The sequence below is a fragment of the Microcaecilia unicolor genome, chromosome 8, assembly GCF_901765095.1.
Source record: "Microcaecilia unicolor chromosome 8, aMicUni1.1, whole genome shotgun sequence".
Taxonomy (NCBI): Eukaryota; Metazoa; Chordata; class Amphibia; order Gymnophiona; family Siphonopidae; genus Microcaecilia; species Microcaecilia unicolor.
The window spans coordinates 54213945-54225160 of record NC_044038.1 but is presented as its reverse complement, the minus strand read 5'-3'; the positions used below and the strand labels follow the sequence as shown (position 1 = coordinate 54225160).

The 11216-nt window shown below is 45.6% G+C and overlaps 1 protein-coding gene across 1 annotated transcript in view; it reads right to left on the bottom strand.

Annotated features, from left to right (window-relative positions):
• Nucleotides 1–2742: 2742 nt before the first annotated feature.
• Nucleotides 2743–11216, bottom strand: part of IFT140 (intraflagellar transport 140) — a 681938-nt gene continuing 673464 nt past the window's right edge. Inside the window, exon 30 of the mRNA XM_030212528.1 lies at nt 2743–4211. Within this exon, the coding sequence (XP_030068388.1) occupies nt 4005–4211 (207 nt within the window). The 3' untranslated portion in view covers nt 2743–4004. The remainder of the gene's footprint in view (nt 4212–11216) is intronic.

The window sequence follows — 11216 nt, the reverse complement described above, 5'->3', positions numbered from 1 at the left end:
ACGCAAAATCTCACCTCGTGGGGTATCCTTGATCATGAGGAAGGTTAGAAATCAGCCTACAACTACAAGGGGGGAACTTGTCAATGATCTCAAGGCAGCTGGGACCACTGTCACCACGAAAACCATTGGTAACACATTACGACATAACGGATTGCAATCCTGCAGTGCCCGCAAGGTCCCCCTGCTCCGGAAGGCACATGTGACGGCCCGTCTGAAGTTTGCCAGTGAACACCTGGATGATGCCGAGAGTGATTGGGAGAAGGTGCTGTGGTCAGATGAGACAAAAATTGAGCTCTTTGGCATGAACTCAACTCGCCGTGTTTGGAGGAAGAGAAATGCTGCCTATAACCCAAAGAACACCGTCCCCACTGTCAAGCATGGAGGTGGAAATGTTATGTTTTGGGGGTGTTTCTCTGCTAAGGGCACAGGACTACTTCACCGCATCAATGGGAGAATGGATGGGGCCATGTACCGTACAATTCTGAGTGACAACCTCCTTCCCTCCGCCAGGGCCTTAAAAATGGGTCGTGGCTGGGTCTTCCAGCACGACAATGACCCAAAACATACAGCCAAGGCAACAAAGGAGTGGCTCAGGAAGAAGCACATTAGGGTCATGGAGTGGCCTAGCCAGTCACCAGACCTTAATCCCATTGAAAACTTATGGAGGGAGCTGAAGCTGCGAGTTGCCAAGCGACAGCCCAGAACTCTTAATGATTTAGAGATGATCTGCAAAGAGGAGTGGACCAAAATTCCTCCTGACATGTGTGCAAACCTCATCATCAACTACAGAAGACGTCTGACCGCTGTGCTTGCCAACAAGGGTTTTGCCACCAAGTATTAGGTCTTGTTTGCCAGAGGGATCAAATACTTATTTCCCTCTGCAGAATGCAAATAAATTCATATACTTTCCACAATGTGATTTTCCGGATTTAATTTGTGATGTGCTATCTCTCACTGTTACCAATAACCTACCCTTCAATTATGGGCTGCTCATGTCTTTGTCAGTGGGCAAACTTACAAAATCAGCAAGGGATCAAATACTTATTTCCCCCACTGTATATAAATATATATAACTCTATTATATAGCACAGTGTAGAAAAATGAGCACAAAATACAGCCTTTATTAGTGCTCTTTCCCACCAGCTACAATAATTTTTGAAGCTGTTTTAATAATACTCAGTTTTGATTTCATGATATTTATATCTACATATGGGAAGCTTAAAAAATGAGCAGATGGGTGAGAGCGGGCGGAATGGAAGAGACAGGACCCGGGGGGGGGGGGGGGGGAGTGAGGGAAGCGAAAGCTACGGACGGATGGCTGGCTGGCTGGGGGGACAGGGGAGAGGAGAGTCGCTGGTGGGCAGGGAGGGCAGGGGGAGATGAGGGCAGCTGGACATGGGTGGATGAAGGGGAGAGCAGGGTTGCTGGACATGGGTGGATGGAGGGGAGGGCTGCTGGACATGGGTGGATGGAGGGGGAGGAGAGGGCTGCTGGACATGTGTAGATAGAGGGGAGGGTTCTGGGTGGATGGAGGGGAGGGCAGGGGAGAGAAGGGTTGCTGGACATGGGTGGGTGGATGGAGAGGAGTGTTGCTGGACATGGATGGAGGAGAGGGAAGGGAGAGAGAAGAAATGCTGGACATGGATGGAGGGGAAGGGAGGAGTGAGGAAGGAGATGAGATGAGGTAAAAGGAAGAGAGTAGAAAAACTGCACATGGATGAAGAAAATAGACAGAAGCTGGATCCACTGGACAGTCAAGTCTGCGGAGGACCCAGCTTTTACTTACGGATCCAGGACAAGAAATGAAGAAGAAAGGCAGAAAGTAAAGAAATAAATGGAAAGGAAGCCCTGGAAACAGAGTTAAGAGGACAGATAGCAGATTTGGATACTGGGCCAGCATGATCAGAAAAACAAAGTCACCAGACAACAAAGGTAGAAAAGATCATTTTATTTTCATTATAGTGTTTGGAATATGTCCACTTTGAGAATCAGGTGCTCAACATTAAAAGTTTATATTTATTTACTTATTTATGGCATTTTTTCCCCACATTAAACATGAATTAGGGTGTTTTGTGGCTCTACATGAGAATTGTGATATTATGATCCCTTGTTTCATATTGTTGACGGTCTGCATTTTCCATATGGGTGGTATATTGGTGTATTAGGTTCTGCCCAGTGTAATATTTATGGTACAGTAAGGTTCTGAGTGTGGTTTTGCACAAAGTTGTGCATAGTGTTTTGCAGTTGAGCGATTGTGGTTAGTATATGCTTTGAGCAACCACTTTATTCTTTGACATATGATACATATCTAATATCTAAATGTAATAAAAGGCATTAATTGTGACTTTTATTTTTATTTATTTATTTTTTTTCTGTGTGTTATCAGACAATTATGGATTTAAGCTCCACCCATGGCCCCACCCCTAACCCTGCCCCCTTTAGCCTCCCCAAACAGTTGGTCCACTGACCGCCTATGATACTGTGCTAGATGAACTATTGGTCTGACCCAGTATGTTGTTCTTATTTGCAATAAAGTGATTTTTATTTATTTATTTCTATTCCACCTAATAACTAAGGGAGCACAAGTTACATACATATTTATTTGAAATATAACAAAAATTTACAAATAAAAACAATAAAAAGCATACAAATATTAATATAAAATAAAACAAGACAGAAAAAGAAATATAATCACATAAAGTAAATCAGACTGCAAACTGATATTCATATTTAAAATACCTTGTGACTCCTGCTATCAAATGACTCCAAAGGCTTGATCAAACAGCAAATTACATGTTGCACAGGGCCTGAAGCACGGCTTTTCCTGTGCCATGGTCCCATTGGAAACAAAAATAGTTTTGTATTTTAAAAAATAAGTAATAAAACCTGACAAAAATAGTATTAGAAAAACAAGGAGAACTTGTCAATGAAAATATTGGGAAAGCTTTGTTTCAGCATCTGTTCATGAGAGAAATAAATAAAACTAAAGAGATTGAAAGGACTGCTGTATGTGGGAAGGTCATAGATGGGAGAACTGCGCTTTTCTGGTGCCTTTAGATGATGTCTTCTACTTGTACGCCTGATTCAGTAAAGTACCTAAATTTACTATTGTTTTCAATTTCAGAGATAGCAGTTCAGTCTAACTTCCACGTCTATAGTCAGACTGACCTGATTGGTTCAAGGTGGGACATTGCCCAACCTTCCCACTTAATAACACTTCCTATCCATCTACTAACTGCTCCCAGAGACCTGACTAGGGGCATCTTTGACTTGGGTAGCTCAGTGCTTAGCTCATTTTCTTAGGCTTGAAAAGTTAACACCTGGGACTGAGCTAAAGTTAACTCACATTTCTGGGGCTACTGCCATCATGGTTCCCAAAAATGGGACAGATTTGAGTCTAGCACAGTCAGGAACTCCAGGTGCTAGAAAAAAAACAACAACAGGCGTTGGGCCTCAACACACCTCCCTGGGGAGTAAAGTGAACCATTTTATGGGATCTGTAAGTTTAGCATATAGTTTTTAATGTACTTTTTTGTAAATTAAACTTTAGTCATAGTTTAATTTGTTTCTTAACTTACAAAAAGATGCAATAAAACATAAGTAAACAACAACAAAAAAGGAGTATGCTATTCTTAGTGTAAACTTGTTACATAATCCCTAGTACTGGAACTGAAGGACAGTGTCAAAACTTTGGAAAAACAGTCAAATATTTTATATAAAAATGTTAATATAATTCTATTTTTAAGGAAACAACTAAGTTTTAGATCAGATAAATACCCCCTGTCCTACTAGTACACCCCATACATTCAAGCTGCAACAATGGTACAATACCACGCTCTGTCTTACCAACTGTCAGTCCATTAGGAAGATGTCTAGCTCATGTTTAGAAAGTTCTCACTTAGTGCAACTCATTCAACAGTCTGTAGACACACTGAATTATAAGACTTAGAGCTGGAGTCTGTCATGGTATGAAATTAGGCTCTCTTACTGGCCGGAGTGCATAGTCAGTACCCTTCCACTTCATCTGCAACCACCTCTTCCACTTCCTCCCCATCTTCTATGCTGTTGTGCCGGATGCGTTCTGGCATGTTGTGCCGTGTAAGTGGCATACCAAGGGCCTGGTGCACTATCTCCATTGTGTGTTGATTGACATAATAGGTCAGGTTCACTGAAGGAAGTTTTTTCCGCATCTCTTCCAAACATTTGTAGGCCTAACACCAAACCAAACAGAATTTTAGTCAATATGTTTCTTATAGTAAATGGCATTCCTTCTGTACAGTGAGAAATTTGTAACCTAGGTTTGGTCCATGTAGCAGAAATGAAGAAAAGCCCAAGGCAAGGCTTTAACAGGGCATAAAGCCTCTCCAAATCTGAGGAAACAAATGTATGACTGAGCTCATTTGATTTGGTTAGTGCAGTGAGTTACAGACCTGGGGCTCAATTCCCAATGCTAACAGCAGTGGGTTGAGATCCTGGGGAACTGGGTTCAATTCCCTCTACAGCTCTATGTGACCCTGGGCAAGTCACTTAGCCTTTCATTGCCCCAGGTACAATATAATACTACATTGTGAGCCCATTAGAGACAGAACCAGTACTTGTAAAAAATTGTAAACCACTTAGGTCTAGGTGGCATGTAAATACTTAAAATAAATTAAAATTAAACAAAAAACTGGGTATTTTCCTATAATAATTCAATGCATTAATTATTTCTGAAGAATAAACTTACATATTTATGTACTTGCTGGAGGCATAAAGAGATATTGCAGAAATATTTAAATATTTGATATACTTAACCTAAATCTGAAAGACAGCTTGTGCATCTCATAGCACAAAGTTGTGGGACGCAGTGAGAAGGATCCTAGGGAAAGCTGTAAGACTCTTTGCCATCACTGGCAATTTGGAGACAAACTGAAATGTCTTCAATAAACTTCTGCTTAAGCTGGAGGAGACCACTATGAGGGACTTCCTAGTCCATAAGCAGTGGTGGTACTGACATTGTGGGTTCTGGTGACAGTAAAGGCTTCTGTCTAATAGATACCACAAACCTACCATGTTCTGAAGAGGGTTCGTACCCGAGACCTGGTCTGAAGTGAAAGAGCCCTCAGAGGGAGTTTGGAGTTGTGATGAGTCTCCTTTAGCTACTTAGCTGTCTTTTTTTGTGGCTCAGCTGTTCACTGCCATATGCCTTTGATTAGGCAGATTTAGGGAGTATGGAGTGGTTCATTTTGTCAGTTTTATGAGATGTTTTTTTTTTCTCCCCTTTTGCTGACAGAAACTGGTCACTGTTCCTCTGATCCCATTCCCACCCACCTTCTTAATGCCATCTCTCCTGCTCTTATTCCTTTTATCTGTCACATTCTCAACCTCTCACTTTCCACTGCGACTGTCCCTGCTGCCTTTAAACATGCTGTGGTCACACCTCTCCTTAAGAAGCCTTCACTCGACCCTACTTGTCCCTCTAATTACCGACCCATCTCCCTCCTTCCCTTTCTCTCCAAATTACTTGAACTTGCTGTTCACCGCCGCTGCCTTGATTTTCTCTCCTCACATGCTATTCTTGACCCACTACAATCTGGTTTTCACCCTCTGCACCCAACGGAAACTGCGCTTACTAAAGTCTCCAATGATCTATTACTGGCTGAATCCAGAGGTCAATACTCCATCCTCATTCTTCTTGATCTTTCCGCTGCTTTTGACACTGTCGATCACAGCATACTTCTCGATACCCTGTCCTCACTTGGATTCCAGGGCTCTGTCCTTTCCTGGTTCTCTTCCTACCTCTCCCTCCGCACCTTTAGTGTTCACTCTGGTGGATCCTCTTCTACTTCTATCCCTCTGCCTGTCGGCGTACCTCAGGGTTCTGTTCTTGGTCCCCTCCTCTTTTCTATCTACACTTCTTCCCTTGGTTCATTAATCTCATCCCATGGCTTTTCCTACCATCTCTATGCTGATGACTCCCAAATCTACCTTTCTACCCCTGATATCTCACCTTGCATACAAACCAAAGTTTCAGCGTGCTTGTCTGACATTGCTGTCTGGATGTCTCAACGCCACCTGAAATTAAATATGACCAAAACTGAGCTTCTCATTTTCCCCCCTAAACCCACCTCCCCGCTCCACCCGTTTTCTATTTCTGTTGATGGCTCTCTCATTCTCCCTGTCTCCTCAGCTCGAAACCTTGGGCTTATCTTTGACTCTTCTCTCTCCTTCTCTGCTCATATCCAGCAGATTGCCAAGACCTGTCGTTTCTTTCTTTACAACATCCGTAAAATCCGCCCCTTTCTTTCTGAGCACTCTACCAAAACCCTCATCCACACCCTTGTCACCTCTCGTTTGGACTACTGCAATCTGCTTCTTGCTGGCCTCCCACTTAGTCACCTCTCCCCTCTCCAGTCGGTTCAAAACTCTGCTGCCCGTCTCGTCTTCCGCCAGGGTCGCTTTACTCATACTACCCCTCTCCTCAAGTCGCTTCACTGGCTCCCTATCCGTTTTCGCATCCTGTTCAAACTTCTTCTACTAACCTACAAATGTACTCACTCTGCTGCTCCCTAGTATCTCTCCACACTTGTCCTTCCCTACACCCCTTCCCGTGCACTCCGTTCCCTGGATAAATCCTTCTTATCTGTTCCCTTCTCCGCTACTGCCAACTCCAGACTTCGCTCCTTCTGTCTTGCTGCGCCCTATGCCTGGAATAGACTTCCTGAGCCCCTAAGTATTGCCCCATCCTTGACCATCTTTAAATCTAGATTGAAAGCCCACCTCTTTAACATTGCTTTTGACTCGTAACCACTTATATCCACTCGCCTCCACCTACCCTTCTCTTTCCTCTACACATTAATTGATTTGTTTGCTTTATTTTTTGTCTACTAGATTGTAAGCTCTTTGAGCAGGGACTGTCTTTCTTCTATGTTTGTGCAGCGCTGCGTACGCTTTGTAGCGCTATAGAAATGCTAAATAGTAGTAGTAGTAGCACTTTGAGGGGTGCCTGGAGTAACCTGACCTCAGCTGCAAGTCTGCTGGCGAGGTGCTTTTGCTGCTGGCAGTTTTCAAGGGTGGGGGGGGGGGGGGGGGTCAGCATTAATTGTCTTTCTTGCTGATGTTACTGGAGCTTCCTTCTACCTCTGCTACTATGTTCAGATCCTTGCAGGAAAGTTTAGGGATGGCAGTCCTGATTAGTACTAAACCTAGGTCCAAGGGGAAGGCTCGCTTAGAGTTCGAAGGGATGTTTGAGTCCACCCCTTTGTGGGCCAATATTCACTGCTTTTTCTTTTAAAGAGGGAGGAAACATGCCCATTAAGGTAATAGTAGTCTTTAGAAAGATTGGGGGAGAGGGTGAACCCTGCCTAGCATGGGAATAACCACATGTATTCATGTATTCAGGAAAGCCCATAAGCTTTCCTGAGCTAGAGGAGAACTTTAAAAACAGGTTCATCTGAAGGACATTAACAGTAGTGTGCTTGCATATCCCCTGCTTGACTGTGTAGAAAAGCCTGAACATTTTATCTCTCGCAGAGGCCTGCACAGAGGTAGCCACCAAGGTGGTGCTGTCGATAGTCTCTTCAATAGAGGTCTGCAATACAGAGCTGCAAGGGAATGAGTTTCACAGGATTCCCGCAGGGATGGAAGCAGTTCTGCAGGGTTCCCATGGAAGTGTGTAAGCTGCACCTGCACTTCATCTACCAAGTTCTTTGAGTGCTGTCTCCTCCTCCTTGCTTTAACAGCACAAATGTGGAAAGTCTTCCATTGAGGAGGTGGTAGAGACACAAATGATGATGGAATTCAAAAAGGCATGGGATGAACACAGAGGATCTCTAATTAGAAAATGGAAGTTATTAAAAAAAAAACCTAACCCTAAATGGCTGCATGTGTGTGGATGTGGCAAGTGACGCTTAGATGGTGACTCTGGCTGTGATGAACTAGGGTTGATACCGGGCAGACTTGTATGGTCTGTGTCTCATACATGACAATCTGGTTTAGGATGGGCTGGAAAGGGCTTAGCAACTTCAGTGGCTGGAACATAAGGACAGTGTTGGACAGATTTTTACTGTCTGTGTCCCACAAATGAGAAGACAAATAGACTGGCCTGGGCTTCAACGGCAACTCCAGCACTTGGAACCAGGGGCGTATCTGAAAGTCGGCGGTAGCGGGGGCCGGAGCCAGAGTGAGGGGGTACATTATAGCCCCCCCCCCCCCACCATTTCCGACCCCCCCTAGCCACCATTGCCGACCGCCCCTGCCGCCATCACCTACCTTTGCTGGCGGGGGACCCCAACCCCCGCCAGCCGAGGTCCGCCTCCTCCTGCCGCTTTTAAGTTCTTCTTCCTCCTAGGCTCCGTCACTCCGTGCTGTTCAAAGAAGCTGGCGCTGCTACCTCAATCCACTTTCGGAGTCTGACGTCAGACTCCGAAAGTGGATTGAGGTAGCAGCGCCAGCTTCTTTGAACAACACGGAGTGACGGAGCCTAGGACGAAGAAGAACTTAAAAGCGGCAGGAGGAGGCGGACCTCGGCTGGCGGGGGTTAGGGTCCCCCGCCAGCAAAGGTACCCATGGCAACGGCAGGGGAGGGTTGGCGGCGGTAGGGGGGGTCCAGGGCGAAATCTGCAGGGGCCAAGGCCCCTGTGGCCCCACGCAGATACGCCCCTGGTTGGAACATAAGGATAGGGCCAGATAGACTTCTATGGTCTATGTTCCAGAAACACAAAAGAAAGACCATAATCAAGTATATAATATCACACATGTTGATTTAATCATGAATTGATAACGAGTGTGACTATTGGGCAGACTGGATGGACCGTTCAGGTCTTTATTTGCTGTCACTTACTATGTTACAATTAATCCTCTTTGCTCCCGGGCTGATGTGGAGACCTCAGCTCTGACACAGGCAACAGCATCGGATGTCACCTGACCTACTGGTGTGTGCATGTGGCAACCTCTCAGCAAACAGTACCAGTAAATCAGAGACAAATCTTACACGTGCACAGCAGCGTGTTCCAAGTTTCAACTTCCATTCCTTCTTTGCCTACAGTGCTGTGGCTCAAATCCAGAGAGAGACTGAGGTAGCTGACTGGAATTTTATTTTATGTACCATTAAATTCTTACGGGGATGGGTAAGATTCCAGCAGGGATGGGTGAAGATGGGTAAGATTTCTGACCCCATGCAACTCTCTAGTCTGCAAGTAATTAGTCAAATCCAAGGATTCAAAGTGAGAGTACTCAACCTTCTAAGACATAAAAGGCTATGAAGATGGCTGGGTGGAAAGGAATTTCCAAATGAAGAATATCACTAAAATATTTCTTTTAACATTTCCACTTGGGAAAATTAATTTAGAATAAGGAAAACTCACTTTAATATATTGGATAGTATTCTCTAACCCCTCAATTTCATTCTACAATAACATATTAACTTTAACATTAATAGGTTTTACATCCTCCCACATCTGCTCATGTTCCTGAATCTTGATGTTAATTGTCCCCAACTGCATTTCAACTGTCTTAAATTTAGTTACTGTTTCCCCAGAAAAAGAGCAAAGCTGTAACAAACAGCTGGAAGGATAGCCTCAATCCTGGAGACCAAACACCAGATTTCTACATTTGATACCTCCATAGGTATAGCTAGGGGGGATAGATCCAGCTTTGCACAATTTCTTGGTAAACACTACTAGTTCCGAGGTCCCAAAGAAAGATAAATCTTCTCCTTCCTTGGCAGAACCAGACAGTTCCAAAATTAATGTCCCTTCCCCTTCAACAGACTCAAAAGATGCTTATGGCATGGATTTATCATTAGTCCTGTAAGAGGCTTGTCCATATTCAACACAGGAGCATAGTCACGGGTGGGCCTCGGCTCAGGCTCACCTGAAAATTTGGACACTCTTATGGCTGGCAAGGAATCCCCAAGCCCCGCCAGCTGAAGATGTCCTTTGGCAGCCAGAACGAGTGTTTTTCCTACCTCCAGGGCCGCCGAGAGACTGAGCTGGGCAGGGGCAGAATAGTCATCGCCGCCACCCCCCCCCCCCCCATCATCGCTGCCCCCCCCTCCCGCCTGCCCAAAGTACTTTGGCTGGCCCTGCCGGCTGCAGGCAGCGCGGCTCCTTCCTCTGCCCAGCATTGCCTGCCCCTGCAGCTGCTTTCCTCAGGTCGCACGTACTCGGTTTCAAAACTGAGCATGCGTGGCCTGAGGGCCCAGCAGCTGCTAGGCAGGCAATGCAAAGGGGGGAGGGGCCTAAGTTCTCTCTCTCCTGCTCCTGTCGGGACGTGATCACCCGGGTCCCTTCAGAAGCAGGCGAGAGAGAACCCTGTGCCAGCCCTCCCTGGAGGCCTGGGCCTGGGGAATTTTGCCCTCCCTGCCCCCCCCCCCCCCCTTGGTGGCTATGCCTATCTGCTTCAGCTGGTGGCGCTTTCCACCTGTTGCTGCAGTGTGAAAACCCCAACCACCACCTCATGCACATGCTTGTTTTTTGTACATGCCTGAAAACCAAGCATGTGCAGGAGGAGAGAGGCCAGCACGGCGGCAATGGGTGGAAAGTGTCACCGGCTGTAGCAGGTAGGAAAATCACTTGTTCTGGCCGCCGGAGACTATCTTCAGCTGACGGGGCTTGGGGATTCCCCACCAGCTCAGGGCAGGAACAAAAAGCACACATGTGCGGGGGGGGGGGGGGGGGGGGGGGGAGACATTGTCTGCAGGGCAGGGGCAGAAAGCGCAAGTGAGGGGGCGGACTGTAAGCCCACCCAGACTACTATGTCTAACTATGCTACTGATTCAACAGGAGAGGAGATAATACCTTCAGAACCTTCCCTAAAGGGACCATCTCATTCACTTCAGCTGGAATGGCAGAAGAGGGAAACCTCATCCATCGACAAAACTGACTGATCTTGTCTAGGGCCAGGTGCAGAACATCCAAAAATGTATCAGACAAGTCAAATCAAGACCCTTACATGCCTTAGTTGTCTTAACCTTCCTTTTCCTTTTGCTCATATATACAGAAAGAGTCATTCACTACATTTTGCAGTCTTCCTCCCTTTGGGCATGCTTCTTCAGGGACATGACTGCAGAAGAATACTGCGGTATGTTTTTGATTTTATGCAGCTCCTTTGACCCCCATGATGTTTTTCTGGGGTCATGACTAATGCTGTTGTTGTTGGAAACTCAGAATTTGAATAAGCCTCTCCATTCTGTGCTTTCAATAGCTCCTCCCAGTTTAATCAGTTCCCTCTAAAAT